At 38.3% G+C, this 26,362-nt stretch overlaps 1 protein-coding gene across 8 annotated transcripts in view; it reads right to left on the reverse strand.

Moving 5' to 3' along the window:
- Positions 1-26,362, reverse strand: part of LOC149804175 (uncharacterized) — a 68,945-nt gene that overhangs the window by 6,712 nt on the left and 35,871 nt on the right. For 4 of the 8 annotated variants that reach the window (XR_016420325.1, XR_016420324.1, XM_089954158.1 and 1 more), the window contains exons 2-5: positions 7,250-7,348; positions 5,715-6,449; positions 4,460-4,559; positions 4,066-4,117 (exon numbers count right to left, since the gene is read on the reverse strand). Coding sequence is in view for 6 of the 8 variants with exons in the window: in XM_089954158.1 (XP_089810284.1) it covers positions 4,066-4,117; positions 4,460-4,559; positions 5,715-6,449; positions 7,250-7,313 (951 nt within the window). In the remaining 2 variants the exon portion in view is untranslated. Of the gene's footprint in view, positions 1-4,065; positions 4,118-4,459; positions 4,560-5,714; positions 6,450-7,249; positions 7,349-13,574; positions 13,767-24,068; positions 24,217-26,362 lie in introns of those variants that run through there. The other 4 variants (XM_089954155.1, XM_089954154.1, XM_089954156.1 and 1 more) reach the window with 4 other exon arrangements.

Consider the following 26,362-nt stretch of genomic DNA (forward strand, 5'->3'; position numbering starts at 1 on the left):
TTCAATAAACTTTTCTGTTGGTAGTATACCTGTTTCAATAAACTTTTACTATTGGTAATATACTTGTTTCAATAAACTTTTACTATTGGTAATATATCTGTTTCATTAGACTCTTCTGTTGGTAGTATACTTGTTTCAATAAACTTTTCAAAACTTCGCAACCTTTAAACTGTCCAAAATATAACCCTATAAATTAAGATATCTGTAAACCTGGTTTTCTCTTTAACTATTGTTTTTTAGGCGGTAATATTGTACTCAATTTAAATAGAAAACAGACATTGTTCCTCCAGGCAACAATTAAACAAAGACCTCGAGTTCTGAAATTCGAAATCTTATTACCGCGTTACAAACTGAATAACATACCCCAAGAAAGTTTCACTATACAAACTTTTTAATTTTATCCTACTGCATCAGCATCCAACCTGTGCCAAGGCGAATGGTTCTAATATCCGATCAAGAGGACCGTCAAAGTGCTGATCAACCTGTGATGCATAGGCCAAGGTGAATGGTTCTAATATCCGATCAAGAGGACCGCCAAAGTGCTGGTCAACCTGTGATGCATAGGCCAAGGCGAATGGTTCTAATATCCGATCAAGAGGACCGTCAAAGTGCTGATCAACCTGTGATGCATAGGCCAAGGCGAATGGTTATAATATCCGATCAAGAGGACTGTCAAAGTGCTGATCAGCCTGTGATGCATAGGCCAAGGCTAATGGTTCTAATATCCGATCAAGAGGACCGTCAAAGTGCTGATCTACCTGTAATGCATAGGCCAAGGCGAATGGTTCTAATATCCGATCAAGAGGACCGTCAAAGTGCTGATCAACCTGTGATGCATAGGCCAAGGTGAATGGTTCTAATATCCGATCAAGAGGACCGCCAAAGTGCTGATCAGCCTGTGATGCATAGGCCAAGGCTAATGGTTCTAATATCCGATCAAGAGGACCGTCAAAGTGCTGATCTACCTGTAATGCATAGGCCAAGGCGAATGGTTCTACTATCCGATCAAGAGGACCGTCAAAGTGCTGATCTACCTGTAATGCATAGGCCAAGGCGAATGGTTCTACTATCCGATCAAGAGGACCGTCAAAGTGCTGATCAACCTGTGATGCATAGGCCAAGGCTAATGGTTCTAATATCCGATCAAGAGGACCGTCAAAGTGCTGATCAACCTGTGATGCATAGGCCAAGGTGAATGGTTCTAATATCCGATCAAGAGGACCGCCAAAGTGCTAATCAGCCTGTGATGCATAGGCCAAGGCTAATGGTTCTAATATCCGATCAAGAGGACCGTCAAAGTGCTGATCAACCTGTAATGCATAGGCCAAGGCGAATGGTTCTAATATCCGATCAAGAGGACCGCCAAAGTGCTAATCAGCCTGTGATGCATAGGCCAAGGCTAATGGTTCTAATATCCGATCAAGAGGACCGCCAAAGTGCTGATCAACCTGTGATGCGTAGGCCAAGGCGAATGGTTCTACTATCCGATCAAGAGGACCGTCAAAGTGCTGATCAACCTGTGATGCATAGGCCAAGGCTAATGGTTCTAATATCCGATCAAGAGGATCGTCAAAGTGCTGATCAACCTGTGATGCATAGGCCAAGGCTAATGGTTCTACTATCCGATCAAGAGGACCGCCAAAGTGCTGATCAGCCTGTGATGCATAGGCCAAGGCTAATGGTTCTAATATCCGATCAAGAGGACCGTCAAAGTGCTGATCTACCTGTAATGCATAGGCCAAGGCGAATGGTTCTAATATCCGATCAAGAGGACCGTCAAAGTGCTGATCAACCTGTGATGCATAGGCCAAGGTGAATGGTTCTAATATCCGATCAAGAGGACCGCCAAAGTGCTAATCAGCCTGTGATGCATAGGCCAAGGCTAATGGTTCTAATATCCGATCAAGAGGACCGTCAAAGTGCTGATCTACCTGTAATGCATAGGCCAAGGCGAATGGTTCTAATATCCGATCAAGAGGACCGTCAAAGTGCTGATCAACCTGTGATGCATAGGCCAAGGTGAATGGTTCTAATATCCGATCAAGAGGACCGCCAAAGTGCTGATCAGCCTGTGATGCATAGGCCAACTCGAATGGTTCTAATATCCGATCAAGAGGACCGTCAAAGTGCTGGTTATTGTGAACAGACCTAAAACGGGAGACGTTCTAAAAAAAACGTCCGATTACTGCAGCAATTCAGAAATACAGAGACCATCGGCAGTACGGTATCAAAGTAACAATTTTGTTATTAAAGTTGAGGTATCAATGTTTAAACAAACTTAAAATTTCAAAATTAAATTCATAAATGTAACTGAGACATTTATATATAGTGGTGACTCCATTAAATACGTCTGATTTATGATACTGCTATGTTATATTACATAGCATAATTACAGAGAACACCAATCAACGTAAACTTTAAGTGCATGCTCCGTGTCCAGAAAACACCTTTATATGAATTCGAAGGGACGAAAGGGTTCATTACTTGTCCTTATACACGATAGATAGAACTCCTACTGAAAGAAACCTCAATAGACAAATCAGTCATGTCTCGAATTCTGCTTGTATTGTTTAGATTGTGGAGCAGACGATTTGTGAATAGTGTGCTAGATACGGTTTTATGACTGAAAATTACTAAGGAAAGGATTGCTACTGGATATGGTATAAATGGGATTTATCCGTTTACGTAAATCTGTACATGTAAAAGGAACCTACGTTGAATAGAGTTATTCTTCAAAATTTAAATTTGACTGTTACATCAACTTCCTGTCATCATGTTTACATACAAGTTATTCATATATTACAAATGATGACATTACTGAACAAAAACTTTTAATTGCCGCGGTAATATGACGTGTCACTGTAATTCGAGGCTTCGCCATTCGTTAAAATACCACGTTTTATTGTATCACATGATGAAATCTTTTCGGTATTAACACAGACAACACAAATATTCTCTCGACTAGTTTTTCCTTTACATTTGACAGTGTCCAATCATTCTTTCCTTCTGTTCTCTGGTGCCATCATTATGATTATGTCGAAGGTTAATTATCAACGATTGGAGCCGACTTTAACTAAACTCAGCCTCAATCTGGTTTCTATCGAGGAGAGTGTCCCATTCTAGGAATCTGGCATAGTCTAAATCGGGCTTCTCTCGAGGAGAGTGGCCCATTTTAGGAATCTGGCATAGTCTAAATCTGGCTTCTCCCGAGAAGAGTGGCCCATTTTAGGAATCTGGCATATAGTCAGCATGTAAAACACTACGATTATTCTATCGTAGTTAACAGTTAATCGGCATGCAAAACGTGGGCATCGTTTTAACTTAGACGGTGTCATGTTGCATTTATTCTATCGTAGTTAACAGTTAATCGGCATGCAAAACGTGGGCATCGTTTTAACTTAGACGGTGTCATGTTGCATTTATTCTATCGTAGTTAACAGTTAATCGGCATGCAAAACGTGGGCATCGTTTTAACTTAGACGGTGTCATGTTGCATTTATTCTATCGTAGTTAACAGTTAATCAACATGCAAAACGTCAGCTGAATTATTTTTTCAAGATGAGAAATTTTATGTAAGTGGGACTTGGTTGGCCTTAGTATATCTGATACATATCATGTCACTGATTGAGAGATATCGCTTAAAGTCTTGATGTACAATGTGATAATTGGCTGAAACATGTTTGATGACTCAACGATTTAAATTGGCTGTTGACCATTGCAAATTAACCTATAAAGGCATGCAGTCAGGGATACACCAATAAGTTATAGGTTTTGACACGTTGTTTGATATGGGTATTTAAAAACAATTTCCATCACGTGCTCTATCATTTACGACTAGTCTTAAAATATATTTTACCTACCCAATTATAACTCAATCGGCCTTTTTTAATAAGTCGTCTTGAAGCTGACCAGTGACGTAGTGGTAGACTGCATTATTTGTTCTGTGTAATTATTCATCTTTACACACATAGAATAAAGTAATTTTTATTACACAACTTCTTTGAAAGAGAAATTAGATAAAGATATAGAAAGAACGAAAAATGCATGGAAAAAGCAAAATCCTACCTGAGGATTTTCCAAATCATCGATATACCCAGCATCCTGATTAGTGCGGCTGCTGCAAAGTAAATTATTTATTATCATTAGGAAGGTCTCAATTACATTTTATTTATTTGTTTATTTATTTTATTTACTAACGTAACAGCCACGTTTCTGAATAAGAGAAATAATCTGTACATCTATTTGCTACGAAGTGAAGTATTCAGAGTTTTTCCCCTTGTATTTAGAAAAATAACTGCATTTGCCTTTACGTTATATAATTCTGTAAACTGCTGTTCTTACAATCACGTAATGAATATTCGAGGATAAATACAGAACAACCACATAAATCTAATATCATGAAACCAAACAGAATGGAGACCTACTGTCGTACACAGAAACGAGTTTACTGTCTACTCACCGTTTGATACACCACAAGATAAATGCAATGAAGATAATGAAAATCACGGCAGCCAGCACACCGGTTGCTATTATAAATTGTGTTCTTTGGTCTTTCAATTCTGAAAAAATAAATAAACCCAACAGAAACTGATCTTTGAAACAAATTCAGCATGGTTGCATCACGTTAATGAAACAGCACACGCATCAATTTTGAATTTATCAAATTGATAAAAGCCACCCAGTCGGTAAAATATAGTAAAAATGAGAAGACTGAATTAAGTAAACTTATGTACAATTTAAGACTTTTGTCTGCCGCAACGTACTCAATTAGGAATCAAAATTAAAAATTTGACCTTGTACAAACAACTCTCTCACTCTCTCTTGTACAAAAGTAACCATAATAAGTGACTATTTTAAGCAAGAACACAGATAATAAGCGACTACTTGGATTTTACGTAAGAGTACATCTAATAAGTGACTACTAGGATTTTACGTACTAGTGCCGTTAATAAGTGACTATTAGGATTTTACGTAGGAGTACCGATAATAAGTAACTATTAGGTTTTTACGTAGGAGTAGCAATAATAAGCGACAAGTAGGATTGTAAGTAGGAGTACATCTAATAAGCGACTACTAGGATTTTACATACGAGTACCAAAAATAAGCGACTACTAGGAATTTACGTAAGAGTACAGATAATAAGTGACTGCTAGGATTTTACGTAGGAGTACCTCTAATAAGTGACTACTAGAATTTTACGTAAGAGTACCGATAATAAGTGACTACTAGGATTTTACGTAAGAGTACCGATAATAAGTGACTGCTAGGATTTTACGTAGGAGTACCTCTAATAAGTGACTAATAGAATTTTACGTACCAGAATTTTAGGTAAGAGTACCTCTAACAAGTGACTGCTAGGATTTTACGTACGAGTATTGATGATAAGTGGCTACTAATATTTTACGTACAAGTACCGATAATAAGCAATTACTAGGATTGTACGTAGGAGTACTGATAATAACTGACTGCTAGGATTTTACCAAAGAGTACCGATAATAAGTTTCTGTTAGGATTTTACATTAGATTACCGAAATGACTACCAGAATTCTATGTAAGAGTACCGATAATAAGTGACTGCTTGGATTTTATGTAGGAGTACCTCTAACAAACGACTACTAGGATTTTACGTAACAGTACCGACAATAAGTGACTGCTAGGATTTTACGTAGGAGTACTGATAACTTGTTTTTGCAAGGATTTTACACAAAAGTTACCATCATATTTCTTTTGAAGCTCTTGAAGTTTGTTTGCTTCACCTATAGTTGTCGTTGATTGAGTGCCTGTGGTTGTATTTGACTGCGTGCCAGAAGATTCACTTGATTGTGTGACAAAAGAAGTGGCGACGGAGGGCGTTACTGTCTCATTTGATGTCGCCCTGGAGGCGGTAGTAATCGATGTTGAATTTTGTTCTGTACTTGATGATGAAGCTTCCTTCGCTGTAGTGCTTGGATTTGTTGTACTTGATGGTACTAGTGTTGACGTGTTTGTACTAGATGTTGTGATTGGATTTGTTTTACTTGATGGTACTAGTGTTGACGAGTTTGTACTAGATGTTGTGATTGGACTCGAGTTAGTAGAGGTTATTGCTGTAACTGAACTAGTTGCTGTCTCTGTACTGCTTATTCTTGTACTTGGCGTGCTGTTAATACTTGTAGTGGTGTTGGCCATGCTGCTAGTGCTTGTACTTGTACTGGTGTTACTCGTATTGCTAGTGCTTGTACTTGTACTGGCCGTTGTGGATGAGGTTGTTATCTGACTTGGTGTTGCAGATGTTACTGATAATGTGCTTGATGTCTGTCTGGCAGAACTTGTCGTACCAGACGTGCTTGTTGTATTTTGGTCAGCTGTTGTGTTTGACGCTGATGATGTACTTCTCAAGGTAGTACTTTCCACAGCACGAGTGCTATCAACACTTGTTGTTGTAGATAAAGCAAGGCAAGTAGAAATTCCTGAGAAGACAAAATCAACTTTGCATAACAGCGCACAATGGACAAGGATGTAATTTAACCAAAGAAAAACAAACAGAAAATCAAACATTATTTTATTTACGATAAACCTCTTTGTAATAAATTGACAGTTTAGTATCTATTTTTAAGTTATTGTCATCACTGTTATGTTTTTCAACAATCCTATCTCTCTCTCTCTCTCTTTCTCCCCTCTCTCTCTCTCTCTCTCTCTCTCTCTCTCTCTCGGAGGCGTCGCCTTTCTAAAAATAAAGAAGAACTGTTCTTAGGAAAAACAACAGCAAAATATGAACTTGTGACTTTCTTGCTGTCTTTTTTAATTTAGTCTAGATATATATCATGTCTAACATAAAGCATATCTAAGTGACATGTGATCGTAAATCTGCATCTTACCTGTAGAAACAAAGTATGCATAATAAAAAACAAAGTACATAATGCAAACAAGACAAGCATGCATGGATAAAAAGACATTGTAATATATAATTTACCGCATGAGCTTATAGATCAATAAAAAATTATCTCGTCCGATTGGATATAGAATTTATGACATTTTAATTGAATGCATCACTTTTCGAGTGTTTTATCAACTCTTCCATCATTACTTCTTTACCCACTTTCTATTTCTTTCTTCCTTTACTTAGTTGTATGATTTTATGCGAGGTATTTATGTATATTGACAGTAAGGATTGTGACAAATGTGCATTTATAGATTTGAGGTTTGTGTCACTGCGTGTGGCTTGTGTATGTGTTTGGTCGCTGTGTTTCTCTTAATTCCACTAACTTACCTATTAGTAAAAGTACACTGAAGTGTATTTTGATTTTTGCACAGGTAAAAGTTGAGCTAGTCATCTTCTGGTGTAGGCTGGCTTCATGTAAACTTGACCCTATAAGGAATATATAGAAAAATAGTCATTAGAACAGAAAATTCCATCTCGATATATTATTAAGAAACAAGTCAATTAAGTAAATGAAATGCTTAAATCTACAGTCATTCTCATGACATCATCCCTATGGCATCATCCCTATTCCATCATCTTTCCATTGTCAGAAAAGAAATGCTTTAATTTACAGTCACCCTCCTGACATCATCCCTATGGCATCGTCTATATGCCATCATCTTTCCATTGTCATAAAACAAATGCTTTAATTTACAGTCACCCTCCTGACACCATCCCTATGACATCGTCCCTATGCCATAATCTTTCCATTGTCATAAAAGAAATGCCTTAATCTAATTTACAGTCACCCTGCTGACGTCATCCCTATGGCATCGTCCCTATGTTCTCATCTTTCCATTTTCATAAATTTTTATTTTAATTACTGAATGGTAAGTCTTGCTGAGCAAACTTCTATAAAACTGCAGGAAGTAAATCTGCTTCACCTTTACCGTCTTACAAAAAAACAAAACAACAACACAAAAACAACCTCTATCATCTATCGTAATAACAAAACTTCTACCGTTTTATCAAAGTGAAAGTTCATGACCCTAAAGCAAACTTATAAACTAATATTCATTTAATGGCCAAAATAAAATGACTTTTCATCAGTTTTGAGAAGATTGCAAGCTGATGAATCAGTTATTAGGTCAGTAACCGGCTGTGTGTAATAAACACAAAGGGTCCAAAGAGATTTCAAAACACCCCTGCCTATGGTATGACTAACTTTATATGGTTTGGTATTATGAGAAATAGATGTGTGTTGACAGTGAAACGTGATGTTGGATTTGCCTGTTCATCTACTGGAATGCTCTTCGAGGGACTTGTTTACAGACCAGCTATAAATTGCTATAAAGTGGGAGATTGATATAGTAACTTTAATTCTTAGTATATCTTGCTAAGATTCGTACAGTACCTTTAATTGGTAAAATATATGGTGCAACGAGTTGTACACTAAATTTAATTGGTAATATATGGTGCAACGAGTTGTACACTAAATTTAATTGGTAATATATGGTGCAACGAGTTGTACACTAAATTTAATTGGCAATATATATTGCTACGAGTTGTACACTAAATTTAATTGGTCATATATATTGCTACGAGTTGTACACTAAATTTAATTGGTAATATAAGGTGCTACGAGTTGTACGCTAAATTTAATTGCCAATATAATAATAATAATAATAATAATAATAATAATAATAATAATAATAATAATAATAATCATAATGAGGACTTTGTATAGCGCCTAATCTTTAGAAGCTCTAAGCACTTTACAACATTAGACAACACCTATAACATAAAAAACATGATATGATTACAAAAACAAATACCATAAAATTAGAAAACATAGAAAAACATGCTGAAAATATTTAAGGTAGGAAACATTATTAGGTCTTTTAGTTTGTTCTTGCAGTCGAAGCAAGTGAGTTTTAAAAGCACTCTTGAATGGGATCACTGCCTATGTGTCTATGTTCAGTGGGTAATTCATTTCATGTTGCTGGACCCTGGTATGCAAAAGAACGCTGTCCATATGACTTTGTTTTCATAGTGGGAATAATGAGTGTACGATTGTCAGAAGAGGAACGTAAGTATCTTGCTGGTGTGTACACATGGGTGAGGTTGGATAGGTATGTTGGACTGGAGTCCGTCAGTGAAACGTAGCACAGAGAACAAATGTTGTGATTCTGAATCGAATGGATAGCCAGTGTAGGGTACAGAACAGTGGGGAGGTGTGCTCTGATCGTGGTAATCTAAGTATGATCCGAGTAGATGTGTTTTGAACTTTTTGAAGTGTGCTACGAGTTGTACACTAAATTTAATTGGTAATATATGGTACTAAGAATCGTACAGTAACTTTCATTGGTAATATATAGTGCTAAGAGTCGTACAGTAACTTTCATTGGTAAAATATAGTGCTAATAGTCGTACAGTAGCTTTCATTGGTAAAATATAGTGCTAAAAGTCGTACAGTAACTTTCATTGGTAAAATATAGTGCTAAGAGTCGTACAGTAACTTTCATTGGTAAAATATAGTGCTAAGAGTCGTACAGTAACTTTCATTGGTAAAATATAGTGCTAAAAGTCGTACGGTAACTTTCATTGGTAAAATATAGTGCTAAGAGTCGTACAGTAACTTTCATTGGTAAAATATAGTGCTAAGAGTCGTACAGTAACTTTCATTGGTAAAATATAGTGCTAAGAGTCGTACAGTAACTTTCATTGGTAAAATATAGTGCTAAGAGTCGTACGGTAACTTTCATTGGTAAAATATAGTACTAAGAGTCGTACAGTAACTTTCATTGATAAAATATTGTGCTAAGAGTGTACGGTAACTTTTATTGGTAATAAATAGTGCTAAGAGTCGTACGGTAACTTTCATTGGTAAAATATAGTGCTAAGAGTCGTACTCTAGCTTTCATTGGTAAAATATGTATCAGTTTGTATCAATATGTAATTTACAGTCAATCTGTGCAAATAAATTTTCTTGTCTCGCCTGTAAATGGCGAGACCATACACACTACTGGCAGCTTTCCAACATGCCTACATTGACCGAGCCTGAGACTCGAACCCAGGGTTTCTGAGGTGAGATGGTAGTGATCGGTAAAGGCGAGCACATTAGACCATTCGGACACCCGGGGCACCTATTCATAGGAAACATTGAACCAGTATCACAGTACATGTGTATGTACAACCATTGAACCAGTATCAGTACATGTGTATGTACAACCACTGAACCAGTATCAGTACCTGTGTATGTACAACCACTGAACCAGTATCAGTACCTGTGTATGTACAACCACTGGACCAGTATCAGTACCTGTGTATGTACAACCACTGAACCAGTATCAGTACCTGTGTATGTACAACCACTGAACCAGTATCAGTACCTGTGTATGTACAACCACTGAACCAGTATCAGTACCTGTGTATGTACAACCACTGAACCAGTATCAGTACCTGTGTATGTACAACCACTGAACCAGTATCAGTACCTGTGTATGTACAACCACTGAACCAGTATCAGTACCTGTGTATGTACAACCACTGAACCAGTATCAGTACCTGTGTATAAGTACAGTTATTCTTATAGTGTTGATTGATGTCATAATAATGTTGTTTATAGGCAGAAGAACTTTGTATTCATGCTGCATCTGAAATAAATATGACTAGAAGAATATAAGTAAATAAATAAATCTACTCCGTTGTTCATTTCTGAGTTAATTACAGAAATATAATCGAAGAAAAGTAATTTAAAACCTAAACTACTGGAAATCTGTATTTGACGTACATAAAGCGTAAACATAAACAATAATAATAACTCTATGTTTTATGTTTCATGAACAACATCAGATGTAACCAGATGTAAAACTGCTTCTGTATCTTTCGCGTCATTGTCTCCAGTGATGATGGCAATGATGATGGCAGTGATGATGGCAGTGATGATGGCAATGATGATGGCAATGATGATGGCAGTGATGATGGCAATGATGATGGCAATGATGATGGCAATGATGATGGCAGTGATGATGGCAATGATGATGGCAGTGATGATGGCAATGATGATGGCAGTGATGATGGCAGTGATGATGGCAGTGATGATGGCAATGATGATGGCAGTGATGATGGCAATGATGATGGCAGTGATGATGGCAGTGATGATGGCAATGATGATGGCAGTGATGATGGCAGTGATGATGGCAGTGATGTTGCTACATTCATTCTTACATTAAAACCTAAACGCTTCAAAGTCCAGTTACAAAAAAGAAAAAAAATGACAACCTTCTTGGAACGCAACATTGTGGAGCCTCGACTAATCCTAACCCTAATGCAACAGCGTGGATCCTTGCTATACACATGGGTTCAATCTCTTTGAACGCAACAGTGTGGATCCTTGATATAGACATGGGTTCAATCTCTTTGAACGCAACAGCGTGGATCCTTGCTATAGACATGGGTTCAATCTCTTTGAACGCAGCAGCATGGATCCTTGCTATAGACATGGGTTCAATCTTTTAGAACCGTATGCACTTGCTATCCAGGGTATGTATCACGTGAACTGTTTCGTGGTTTTTTTTAATTTATTTTATTGTTGTTGTTGTTGTTGTGCTTTCCATATAGAGCAATTATTAAGTTTCTTGTAGCTAATAAAACTCATCGACCAAAACATCATTGTTATTGTACATTTTCAAGAACGTTCTTCCCAATTATTGTTTCATGAAAAGTACAATGAAATCGGGAGTCGATGGGAATAAAGGGTGTCTCATCAGGCTTGTTTCTTTTATTTTTATTATAACTTTGGATTTCTCCCTTTAGGCGCTCTTCCTTGCACGTATTAAAGAAGGTCATAGCAAATATGCTTCTTCACGATAACTAAATAACCTATTCTTTAACCCGTATGCAAGGACCATGATGAAGAGTCGTATAAAACTGATCTTTTGGGGAGTTCTTTTTGTTATTCATTCACATCCATACCATAGAAAAGATATACGTTTTTAATTGGTACTTTGAGCTGGCAAGTCCACCATCGCTCTTCGTCATTAGCAGACACATGACTAGAGAATAATATAGATTTGGTTTTGATATGCTATAAGCACGTGCATTTTGAAAAATCAGGAATCCCGTCGATTGAATATTGACCGCGCATGACCGTGAACCGGGATTTACAGCTTGCGTGGTGATTGGTGGTGGGGGGAGAGAAATAAAAGTACAATTGTCTTCACTCTCAATAATTCGATAGATACTATAGCGGTCGATAGATTACAATGCAATGAAACTAAAACTTGTGCATGTACACACTTTAACAAAATATGTCCAGGTTTTTCTTAAATTAGGTTATAACTGGTCGACTACTACCGAATACATATTTATGACAGGTCACAACTCAAAATAATTAACATTCCTTTAACAACATTAAACTAGGAAGAACAGTAGAGCTAAATGACAAGGAATAAACATCGTGTGCTATTTACATGCGGATCTTGACCTATTACATCTTCTGCTATTTACATGTGGATCTGGAGCTATTACATCTTGTGTTATTTACATGTGGATCTTGACTATTACATCTTGTACTATTTACATGTGGATCTGGAGCTATTACATCTTGTGTTATTTACATGTGGATCTTGACCTATTACATCTTGTACTATTTACATGTGGATCTGGATCTATTACATCTTGTGCTATTTACATGTGGATCTGGAGCTATTACATCTTGTGTTATTTACATGTGGATCTTGACTATTATATCTTGTACTATTTACATGTGAATCTGGAGCTATTACATCTTGTGTTATTTACATGTGGATCTTGACCTATTACATCTTGTACTATTTACATGTGGATCTGGATCTATTACATCTTGTGCTATTTACATGTGGATCTGAAGCTATTACATCGTATGCTATTTAGATGTGGATCTGGTCCTATTACATCGTGTGCTATTTACATGTGGATCTGGAGCTATTATATCGTGTGCTATTTAGATGTGGATCTGGACCTATTACATCGTGTGCTATTTACATGTGGATCTGGAGCTATTACATCTTGTGCTATTTACATGTGGATCTATTACGAGTCTTCTTATGTTTATATGAAAATATCAAGACAGCGGGAGTTGAGATATGTGGAGATTGTATCAATCACATTTAAGCACAGTTTGAAGCAACTTGTTTACATCTATGTCTGTCTGTCTGTCTGTCTCTGTTGAAAGAGCATCCACCTGGCTATGCATGAAGCACGATAGCAAGAACAGTGTACCTACCACCACCATTTGTGACTGATCAACACAGCCTCCCCTCCAGCAGTACGGTGTTCTCCGATAACGTGCGAAACACCCAATAATGGATGATCCCGGATGAAAATATTGGTGGTACAGCTGTGGATACACTGCATTCCATTATATTTTACATGGCTGTTTCTACAGGAAGAACCGGCTTTTGTGTTTAATTAATTGTTTTGTCTATGTTTCGTATTTGCCATTAAATGACTCATTAGGAGTCGAAAGCGCGCAGACCAGTCATATGCTAGTTTTGCACTGTTCATTGTCAGTTTATTGCATATATATATATATATATATATATATATATATATATATATATATATATATATATATATATATATCTGTGTGTGTATGTGTGTCTGCCGGCAAAAATGGAAAACAGTTTACCTTGACTTTTTAAGTAGACGGAACTTGGAAATTGTTCAGAAATTCATCAGGAAAGTATGAAGCAAAAATTCCAGTAACAGATGCTCCTTCTTTCCCTAGGAAGCCTTTTGATGTAACAAAGAAGGAAGAATATAGGATATTAATGCGAGATGCAGGAAGCCATAAGTATTCAACTCAGAATCCTCTTTGCTGCTGAAAGTTAAAGATTGTATGCAATACTAATCATTTATATAATCACCTATCAATCAAAGACATAGCAAACATGATACAATTTATCAAAATTCAGTGATGTACAACATACAAAATGATAGACAGACAGACAGAAATGTACTCAAGTTTGCTTCCAAATTATACTGATTTTCTAAATGTGATTGATACAAGCGTCATTTATGTTCTCTTGCTGTCTTTCTTGATGTGTTCCTATAAACAGAAAGAGGCTCTGGTACATTGCTCATGAGCAACATATAAATAACACGAAAGGATTATGCCTTATCTGAGAGCAATACTGCTCTAATTTATTATTATTATTATTATTATTATTATTATTATTATTGTTGTTATTATTATTATTATTATTATTATTTTGTAGTTGTCGTTGGTATGGGTCTAACACCATTTTTCAGCAAAGACAGTGTCGGTTGGGGTGTATCCGAAAACTCCCAGGCTAGAAAAGAAACGTTCACACACACAAATGTACAGTCACTTGTCACTTGAAATTTCACAATCGTTTTGGGCTTGCGTACGTTTATTGGGTAGTATGCACACTGTGAGTATGGTTAACTTTGAGTATGGATATTATGCACACTGTGAGTATGGGTATCATGCACACTGCGAGTATGGGTATTATGCACACTGTGAGTATAGGTAACTGTGAGTATGGGTATTACGCACACTGTGAGTATGGGTATCATGCACACTGTGAGTATGGGTATCATGCACACTGCGAGTATGGGTATTATGCACACTGTGAGTATGGGTAACTGTGAGTATGGGTATTACGCACACTGTGAGTATGGGTATCATGCACACTGTGAGTATGGGTATCATGCACACTGCGAGTATGGGTATTATGCATACTGTGAGTATGGGTATTATGCACACTGTGAGTATGGGTATTATGCACACTGTGAGTATGGGTATTATGCACACTGTGAGTATAGGTAACTGTGAGTATGGGTATTACGCACACTGTGAGTATGGGTATCATGCACACTGTGAGTATGGGTATTATGCATACTGTGAGTATGGGTATTATGCACACTGTGAGTATGGGTATCATGCACACTGCGAGTATGGGTATTATGCACACTGTGAGTATAGGTAACTGTGAGTATGGGTATTATGCACACTGTGAGTATGGGTAACTGTGAGTATGGGTATTATGCACACTGTGAGTATAGGTAACTGTGAGTATGGGTATTATGCACACTGTGAGTATAGGTAACTGTGAGTATGGGTATTACGCACACTGTGAGTATGGGTATCATGCACACTGTGAGTATGGGTATTATGCACACTGTGAGTATGGGTATCATGCACACTGCGAGTATGGGTATTATGCACACTGTGAGTATAGGTAACTGTGAGTATGGGTATTATGCACACTGTGAGTATGGGTAACTGAGTATGGGTATTATGCACACTGTGAGTATGGGTATCATGCACACTGTGAATATGGGTAACTGTGAGTATGGGTATTATGTACACTGTGAGTATTGGTAAATTTGAGCACGGGTATCATGCACACTGTGAGTGTGCGTAACTGATTATGGGTATTATGCACACTGTGAGTATGGGTATTATGCACACTGTGAGTATGGGTATCGTGCACACTGTGAGTATGGGTATTATGCACATTGTGAGTATGAGTAACTGTGAGTATGGGTATTATGCACACTGTGAGTATGGGTAACTGTGAGCATGGGTATTATGCACACTGTGAGTATGCGTATTATGCATACTGTGAGTATGGGTATTATGCACACTGTGAGTATAGGTAACTTAGTATGGGTATTATGCACACTGTGAGTATGGGTATCATGCACACTGTGAGTATAGGTAACTGTGAGTATAGGTATTATGCACACTGTGAGTATGGGTAACTGAGTATGGGGATTATGCACACTGTGAGTATGGGTATCATGCACACTGTGAGTATGGGTAACTGTGAGTATGGGTATTATGCACAATGTGAGTATGGGTAACTGAGTATGGGTATTATGCATACTGTGAGTATGGGTATTATGCATACTGTGAGTATGGGTATCGTGCACACTGTTTATGGGTAGTATGCACACTGTGAGCATGAGTAGCTGTGTGTATGGGTATTATGCACACTGTGAATATGGGTAACTGTGAGTATGGGTATTATGCACACTGTGAGTATGGGTATTATGCACACTGTGAGTGTGGGTATCATGCACACCGTGAGTATGGGTAACTGTGAGTATGGGTATTATACACACTGTGAGTATGGGTAAATGAGTATGGGTATTATGCACACTGAGTATGGGTATTATGCATACTGTGAGTATGGGTAACTGTGAGTATGGGTAACGGTGAGTATGGGTATTATGCACACTGTGAGTATGGGTAACTGAGTATGGGTATTATGCACAATGTGAGTATGGGTATTATGCATACTGTGAGTATGAGTAACTGTGAGTATGGGTATTAGGCACACTGTGATTAAGGGTATAATGCACATTGTGAGTATGGGTATTATGCAAACTGTGAGTATGGGTATCATGCACACTGTGAGTATGGGTAACTGAGTATGGGTATTATGCACACTGTGAGTATGGGTATCGTGCACACTGTGAGTATGGGTAACTGTGAGTATGGGTATTATGCACACTATGAGTATGGGTAACTGTGAGTATGGGTATTATGCACACTGTGAGTATGGGTATCGTGCACACTGTGAGTATGGGTAACTGTGAGTATGGGTATTATGCACACTATGAGTATGGGTAACTGTGAGTATAAGTAATATGCACACTGTGAGTATGTGTATCATGCACACTGTGAGTATGGGAAGCTGTGAGTATGGGTATTATGCACACTGTGAGTATGGGTAACTGAGTATGGGTATTATGCACACTGTGATTATGGGCATAATGCACACTGTGAGTATGGGTAACTGTGAGTATGGGTATTATGCACACTGTGAGTATGGGGAACTGAGTATGGGTATTATGCACACTGTGAGTATGGGTAACTGAGTATGGGTATTATGCACACCGTGAGTATGGGTAACTGTGAGTATGGGTATTATGCACGCTGTGAGTATGGGTATTATGCACACTGTGAGTAATGGTAACTGAAAGTATGGGTATTATGCACACTGTGAGTATAGGTAATTGTGATTATGGATATTATGCACAGTTTGATTATGGGTATTATGCACAGTTTGAGTAGACACATAACCTTTTGGTTTGGCGCACTTTCGAAGTCAGGGCCCTTTTGAAATTTTGGAACTTCCGCTCACCCACCCCGAATACTTGATGTGAGCCGGCCCTGAATGACTAGCTATATATCAGCCAGTATATCTGGTGATGAAAGTAACTGCAAAAACCCCGCGAAGAACACATATCCATGGGAAGCTACTGGCAAGCTTTCTCACATACCCACGTTGGGTTCGAACCCTCGCTGACAGTGGTGAGATGTCGGGAATCTGTACAGGCGAGAGCCTTAGACTATTTGTGAAAGGAAAGCTAATTAGTTTTATATGTGACCTATTATGTCTACGTAGTAGGTAGTAGTCGACCAATTATAGCAATTATATCTCAAAGTAAGAAAATTTTGTATCTGTACAAATTGTTATAACATTGAGCAGTAGACCGCCACAAACACATTGTAAAAACATTTGTACATGTACAATTTTGTAAAATGTATTGTAATCTGTCGGCCGCTATCAGACATCGAACACTGAAACTAATTTTAGTACGCATTGTTAGGGTTCTAAGGTTATAGGGCTTCTGTGGGAGTAAAACTGATTGTTATTAGTACCCCGGTAAAAAGTGATATGGTGTCGTGAAGAGCATGCAATGTATGCCATCATTTTATCCGACTTTATCAATACCCCTCAGGAGATAACATTGTTTTCTTTAAGCGACATAGCTCGGTGTTCAGGAAGTTTAAATTAACGTGTTCATGAATCTGTGGAAAGTTATCTGTACTAAAAATACGGGAGAAAGGACTGATTATTTAATTTTCGTAGGGGTGGGAGGCTACGGGTTTTCATTAGAATCGGGATACTTTTTCTTTTACCGTAAGATAATTGATTTGTTATAATGGATTTTATAAAAGTTTGTTTATAATTGTTTAAAATCAAAGCACGAATACTTGGGGCAATCAGGTCAATAGATCACCATGAGTACAGGCATAGGGCAATTATATTTATAGTACAACAACATGCGTACAGACATGGAGCAATTATATTCATAGTACAACATGCGTACAGACAAGGGGCAATTATATTCATAGTACAACAACATGCGTACAGACATGGGGCAATTATATTCATAGTACAGACATGGGACAATCTTGTCAGTAGCTCAACATGCGTACAGGCATGGGACAGTCATGTTCATAGTACAACATGCATACAGACATTGGACAATCTTGTCAGTAACTCAACATGCGTACAGGGATGGGACAATTTTGTCAGTAGTTCAACATGCGTACAGGAATGGGACAGTCATGCTCATGTAACAACATTTATATGGGCATGGGACAGTCATGTTCATAGTACAACATTCATACAGGCATAGGACAGTCGTGTTCATAGTACAACATTCATACAGGCATGGGACAGTCATGTTCATAGTACAACATTCATACAGGCATGGGACAGTTATGTTCATAGTACAACAACATGCCTACAGGCATAGGACATTCATGTTCATAGTAAAACATTCATACAGGCATGGGACAGTCATATTCATTGTACAACATTCATAAGGACATGGGACAGTCATGTTCATAGTACAACGTTCATACAGACATGGGACAGTCAGTTTCATAGTGCAACATTCATACAGGCATGGAACAGTCTTGTTTATGACAGATCAACATGCACACAGGCATGGGACATTCTTGCTCATGGCATAATAGCACGATGGCATGCGTATAAGCACTGGACATTTCTCCGGTCTCGTGTATGGTCAAAAGGTCATCATAGTTACTGACATAACTTTGTTTAGCTGCAGATATGCGCAAATAACGTATGACTCAAAGGGAAAGAGGCTGGCTTAGCACTACGAGTTGGTTGACCATCGGGGCTCGATGAAGTCAATCCTGCGCTGCTCTTCGCTGATGGGTCATCATGTGGCTGATGAGTCCAATACGAGAAGCACATGTCCTGGCGAGTGTGTGCACTGGAGGCATGGGTTGGTTCTTGACGCTGAGGCCTTCATGCGTTCCCTGGCGCTGTACGACTTTCGTTCTGCGTGCATCCTAAAAGGTTTAGCACCCATTACGGACAGCTGCACACAAGCCAGATATATTGGCGCAGGACTCGAGATCTGTTACAGATATCGAGCAGCATCTCAGGCTGTCCTTGTTGGAGTCTTTGAAACTTTTCTTCGAGCGACCAATTTGTCTGTGTCCACCAGATAGAGCTCAATACAAAATCTGACGTGGCATTCGAGACTCCTCCAAACGGATGACATGACACGTCCACTAAAGCTGGGCTCTCATGACTATCGCTTCGATACTGGTTAAACCTGCTATATCCAGCATTTCTAGGTTCGTCACTGTCTTGCCATCTGACGACCATACTCCAGCACAGGGCTTTCGTGTGGATGCGCTCAAGATGCTTGATGTTCTTCTTGTATGATGTTCAGGTCTCACATCCATATTGGAGGCTTATTAGCACAACTGCTTTATAAACCTTTATCTTGGTGGCCAGTTTGATATTACTGTGGCACAACACGCGAGAGCGGAGACGTCCTAGTGCTGGCGCTGCTGATACGTGCAGGTATCTCTTTCTCTAGCGATCCATCGGAAGATATGATTCTTCCAAGGTACCTGAAGTGATTGACAGCTTTCAGCTGGGTATCTTCGATAGACACAATCTGGGAGCGAGCTATGGTGCCTGGGACAGGTTAGTGAAGTACCTCTCTCTGGTTGAGACTGATAGTGAGTCCGAAGAGACTCAATGCTACCGCGAAGCGAGTAACGACGATCTAGAGATCTGCTTCCGTGTGCCATGAGAGCACAGTCATCCGCGAAAAGTGCTTCAAGAATACGTTTCTCCATTGTTTTGGACCGGGCATTCAGTCGGCGAAGGTCGAAGAAAGACCCATCCAGTCTGTACTTTGTGTACACTCTTTTCTGGAGACCACGTGTAGCATGGTTCAGGATACATGTGAAAAAGAGGTTAAATAATACTGGGGCGAGAACGCAACCCTGCTTCACGCCGTTAGAAATGTTGAATGGCTCAAAGACATCCTAGTTGTAGAGAAAGAGTCTCGTCATGCCGTCATAGTGCATCTCTGTTGACCGTATCGAAGGCCTTTATGAGGTCTATAAAGACACCATAGAAGTTCACGTTTTGTTCAATGCACGTTTTCTGTATCTGTCTTACTGTGAAGATCATGTCGATCATGCTCCAATCTGGTCTGAAGCCACATTGGGCCTGCGGCAGAATGGCTTCCGAGACATTACCAACAAGACGGTTGAAAATGACGCGCGCCATAAGCTTGCCTGCAAGCGACAATAGTTTCCTCAGTCAGCTTTGTTCCCTTTGTTTTTGTATAAGGTGACACTCATTGCGTCTTTCATCTCCTGTGGCATGGACTCCGATTCCTCCCAAATACTGCTCAGGATACTGTACAGTGCATCAAGTGCCCTAGGGTCAGCTGCTTTAAAGCGTTCAACAGGAATTTCAACAGCGCTTGGAGCCTCGCCAGAGCTAATAATGTTGATGGCTCGCTCGACTTATTCCATGGTAGGGGCTAAGTCCAGGTCCGAGATAGCTGCCTTTCGGACAATAGCGTCTAACGCTGCAGAGTCAACGGCAAAAGGGTATGTTCGGTAGGTTGGAGAGGTGTTCCTTCCACCTTTTGGTGATGCTCTCTTTGTCTTTGAGCAGACTGGTCCCTTCAGAAGAGATTAGCGAGGTACTGCAGGCTTTCGATGGTCCTTACACATCTTTCAGGAACCTGACAAACTATTTCGAATTGCCAGTGTCTGCGTAATGCTAGACTTATCTACTTTAAAGTTCCACCAGTTATTTTGCATAATACGGAGTTCTCTCTGGGCTTTGCTCTGGAGGTGTTTGAAGCGATCACGTTTTGAGACTGAGTCTACGTCGTTCTACCATTCAAACCAGTCTTGGTGAACTATTGTTTTGGGTATTATGATGACCTTCGCAGACTCAACCAACATGTCCTCGATCAGGTTCCAGTTTGAGGTTGGGTCCCGAGTCAGAAATCGGTGCGCAGTCAGTAGGATTTCAATATGAGCTTGATATTGCTCTCTCACCTGCTGATGGTTCAGCCTTGCAGTGTTGAACTTGATTCGGGTAAGCTTGGTCTTTTTGCGCTGTAGCGGGACAATGTTGAGATGAAGGATAGCCCTGATCAATCGGTGGTCCGTCCAGCACTCGGCTCCCGTCAATGTTCTTGTTATCCGAACATTGCAGACATCTCTGGTACGGACGATGATATAGTCAATTAGATGCATTGTTTGATCTGGGATACATCCAAGCAGCTTTATACTTGTTCTTCTAACGGAGGAGTGTGTTTGAGATATTCAGATTATTCTCTGCACACACTGACAGTAAAATCAGTCCATTCGTGTTCATTTTTCCGATTCCATGCTGTTCCAATACTCCACTGCAGCTTTCGTACTCGTGGCCCACTCGGGCGTAAATATCGCCAACAATTACGACGAGTTTTCGCAAGCTGGGGTAGCTTTTACAAGGACATCGAAACTTTCGTAGAAGGCCTCCTTGTCTTCTTCGCTGCTGGTCTATATGGGAGCACACGAACTGATGATGGTGATATACCGTGATTTAAGGAGGGGACGCGGAGTTACATCAAGCGTTCGTTCACATGCTTAGGAACTGCTGAGAATTGACGCAAAAGTGCAGTACGAATGGCAAAACCGACTCCGTGGATTCTGTGTTCATCTTCTGTTTTCCCCTTCCAGAAGAAGCTGTAGCCACCATCGGGTTCGCAGACAGACCCTACATGCATGCATACATACATACATACATACATACATACATACATACATACATACATACATACATACATACATACATACATACATACATACATACGTATACTCATTATTCCCACTACGAAAACGAAGTCATATGGACAACGTTCTTTTGCATACCAGGGCCCAGCAACGTGGAATGAAGTGCCAGCTGAACTTAGACACATTGACACAGGTGATCACATTCAAGAGGGCTCTTAAAACACACTTATTTCGACTGCAAGAACAAACTTAAAGACCTAAAAGTGTCCCCTACTGTAAATATTTACAGCATGTGTTTATGTTTTCTAATTTCATGGTGCTTGTTTTCTGTAATAATATCATTATATATGTTTTTTATGTTATAGGTGTTGTCAAATATTGTAAAACGCTTAGAGCTTCTAAAGATTAGTCGCTATATAAAGTACTCATTATTGTTATTATTATACATACATACATACATACATACATACATACATACATACATACATACATACACGTGTGTGAATGAAAAAGAACGGGACAATCGTTTCAATAGGACGATGATTTGCTTTCAAACATGCATACAGTAAAAACTGTTTTATGCCCGCACTCCACGTCTAACACAAACAAAATCTATAATACAGTGACTCTGTATTGTGTTTGTGTGTGTCTATCTCTCTCTTGTTATTCTTGTTGCTATGGGTTTAACGCCATTTTGCAGCACATGATAGGCCAGGATATTAGGCGGAGGGAGAACCTGGAAAAGCCTGGTAAGAACCACGGACCCACGGAAGTTGCTGACAAGCTTTCTCGCATACCTACTTTGGTCTAGCCCCAGACTCGAACCCACGCGGGCAGAGGTGAGATGTCAGTGATTTGAATATATATACATACCAGGCCTAGCATCGTGGAATGAATTGCCCACTGAACTTAGACAGAAAGACAGTGATCACATTCAAGAGGGCTCTCAAAACTCATTTATTTCGACTGCAAGAACAAACTTAAAGCCCTAATAATGTTTCCTACCTTAAATATTCTCAGCATGTTTTTTAATGTTTTCTGATTTCATGGTGTTTGTTTTTGTAATCATAGAGCTTCTAAAGATTAGGCGCTATACAAAGTCCTCATTATTATTATTATTATTATTATTATTATTATTATATATATATATATATATATATATATATATATATATATATATATATATATATATATATATATATATATATATATATATCCGACACATGAAAAGATAAAGATGAATTACAGATAGAGTATTTTTCAATACATGTTATTGTTTGGACTCCTGTCGCATACCCTTATATAGGTATGTGGGTACGTAAGAAAGTACTCTCGACTAAGTAAAATAAATCGGATCCTGTGTTTTTAGCTGTAGAGTACGCTTCTAAGACAGTCTAACCTTGGCCGAATCAAATGTCAATACGCATTGAATACACAATCCTCATTCTGAATTGGAAGCTGGTGCGAATTTGAGACACAAAGATTAAGAAAATGTAAATTCTATGTAAACTGGTATAAATCACTCAACAGGTTGAAACTGTACCATTCCCCCGAACTTTCCTAATATCTAAGATACGTGAAATTTCAGAGACCATTAAAGTATACATTAGTCTGAGAGGCAAAAAGGGACAGTCCCAAACGCGGAAGTCTATTTCAGTCTCACTTATGAACAAGAAGTCATTATTGTAAACGACATTCCCTATTTTTCCGATGAGATGTATGTATGTTGACATTCCCTACTTTTCCCATGAGATGTACGTACAAATTTAATGTATGCATGACACAAGGACTGTGTAACCTTGTCACTACCTAGGTACATACATACATTCATACATTGTGCATTAAGGAAACAATAATAATAATAAAAATAATAATAATAATAATAATAGTAGTAATAGAGAGAGAGTGTGTATGTGTGTGTGTGTGTGATTTGGATTTTTAACGTACTTTAACAATTTTTCAGTTATATCGCTACGATGTCTGCAGTGTGGCAGTTTATAGTGATGTCTAACACTGGGGCATCATATCGCAGACATTTAGCATCATGTCCCACTCAGGCACATTATCCTGACAGCAGGCCGACCAGTCCTAACACTAACCTCTTAATGCTGAGCGCCTAACGAGGCAGCTGTTAGTATCATTTGTGTAAGTCTTTGGTATGACTCTGCCGGGCTCGAACCCACGACCTCCCGCATCCGAGACGGACGCTCTAACCACTAGGCCACCGGAGTGGTTGAGAGAGAGAGAGAGAGAGAGAGAGAGAGAGAGAGAGATCTTTACCACAAAAAGACGAGCTGGTTCAATGTAATATACTGGTATGTTTTCCAATTATGATAGTATTTACAGTTCCAGAAAAATATAATTAAGACAAATAAGCTTCCTTTTTCACTAGGAATCGTCTGCTAACTAAACACATACTGTATCCATGCCTCAGTCATTGAAGTGCATTTAAATGGACTTAATTCGTTGACTCATTTAAGTAATCCGTGTGATGCATACTGTTACGCAAGCCACTCCCGTTTTTATCTCGTTCTGGAAACATCAGGAAATTATGGAACTGTTCATTTCTCCATTCATTCATTCATTCATTCATTCATTCATTCATTCATTCATTCATTCACTCACTCATTCATTCATTCATTCACTTACTCATTCATTCACTGACTCACTCATTCATTCATTTATTCACTCACTTATTCATTCATTCACTCACTCATTCATTCATTCATTCACAAATTCATTCATTCATTCACTCACTTACTCATCCATTCATTCATTCACTCACTCACTCACTCACTCACTCACTCACTCACTCACTCATTCATTCATTCATTCATGCATTCATTCATTCATTCATATCACTGACAGTCAAACTATTTAATACACAAAAGTTGTAGTAATGAAATGACTGTTATGAAAAAAGAAATCGCGGAATAAGATATAAAAATGACAAAGACAGAGATGTAGATCTATGTGACCATGGAAACATATTGTCTGATTCAATGCGATGGTTTCAATGACAGGATATAAAGTCAGGGTTTTATAAACATAGTATATATACAATTATGTGACACAGTATACATAAACTATAGTATATATAAAATTATGTGACACAGTATACATAAACTATATGAGTCACATAGTATATATAAAATTATGTGACACAGTATACATAAACCATATGAGTCACATAGTATATATAAAATTATGTGACACAGTATACATAAACTATATGAGTCACATAGTATATATAAAATTATGTGACACAGTATACATAAACTATATGAGTCACACAGTATATATAACATGTGTGACGAAGTATATATAAAATACATGTGAGGCATAAAAATAGGCGTGACACATTATATATCAAATATATGTGTGGCATAGTATATATAAATACATGTGACAAAGTACTGTAGTAAATTTAAAGTATGTGCACTTGGTTGTAGCGCCCCGTTTTAAGCAATTCTTAGATTTGTATGATTACTTGTTTGATTATTGGAATTCCGCGCCATGGAAATATTCCTGGCCCGAACTAATGAGCTAATTAATAGGAGCAAACGTCACGGAGTGAAGTGTTAGTGTGTTTCCATGATGTCCTGGTTCACTAGTAGTGAATTCCGACCAAAACCGAATTAATGTCCCTGTCGTAAAATAGTACATATTAAAATCTGGTGGTATACTTTGGTAGCGTGACTGCAAGGACAGTACTTACGGTATTAAACCGGTAAATTAGACAAGGACATAAATAAAAAGGGACTTGGCAGACACCGTTTATGTCGCCATGTGGGCGAATATGGTGCAGTTACATCGGCGAAATGTGCCTGTGAAGCATACATTGACTGGCCTAAGGTGGCTGAGTTAAAATAGTTCCCATTGTTAGGGAGTACTCATATATGTTCTAAGGCGTGAACGGTTGGTGGTACGGAAACATAATGAAGCCAAAACACGCAGATGTACGGTTGATAGATAGTTGGCAGTTTGGTTTATCTGTGGTCTTGCATTAATTAGAGGAAAATTTAGGTATAGAATGGACACGTCGGGCTTTCTAATTTACAACTGAGGTTGTATGGAAGTCTTTGGAAAGTCGGGGTAAACTTATGACTTCTAGCGAGAATCGCGCCAGGGTTTGACAACCGCTCGGTCAAGTAAATACCCATGTGCGTTATATATATATATATATATATATATATATATATATATATATATATATATATATATATATATATATATATATATATGTGTGTGTGTGTGTGTGTGTGTGTGTGTGTGTTGCATAGTATATATATATATATATAATATATATATATATATATATATATAAAGGCATAAAAAAACGGAACCCAGTTTGTACGTAGTTTTTAATCTTAGAGTCATATAATAGATATAACAAGTGTTTTGACAGACTTTCAACATTACAAAGTGCGCCAGAAATGAGACAAAAAAGCAAACTCTGATGAAAAATGTTGCTGCAGTTGGTGTTATGTATATATGTATATTATGTTTATCGCTCTTCATAATTATGACTTTTGTAAGGGTCGTTTAGTTAGTGACAATTTTTAATACTAAAC

Source organism: Sinohyriopsis cumingii, chromosome 3, assembly GCF_028554795.1.
Source record: "Sinohyriopsis cumingii isolate HCF-2022 chromosome 3, ASM2855479v2, whole genome shotgun sequence".
Taxonomy (NCBI): domain Eukaryota; kingdom Metazoa; phylum Mollusca; class Bivalvia; order Unionida; family Unionidae; genus Sinohyriopsis; species Sinohyriopsis cumingii.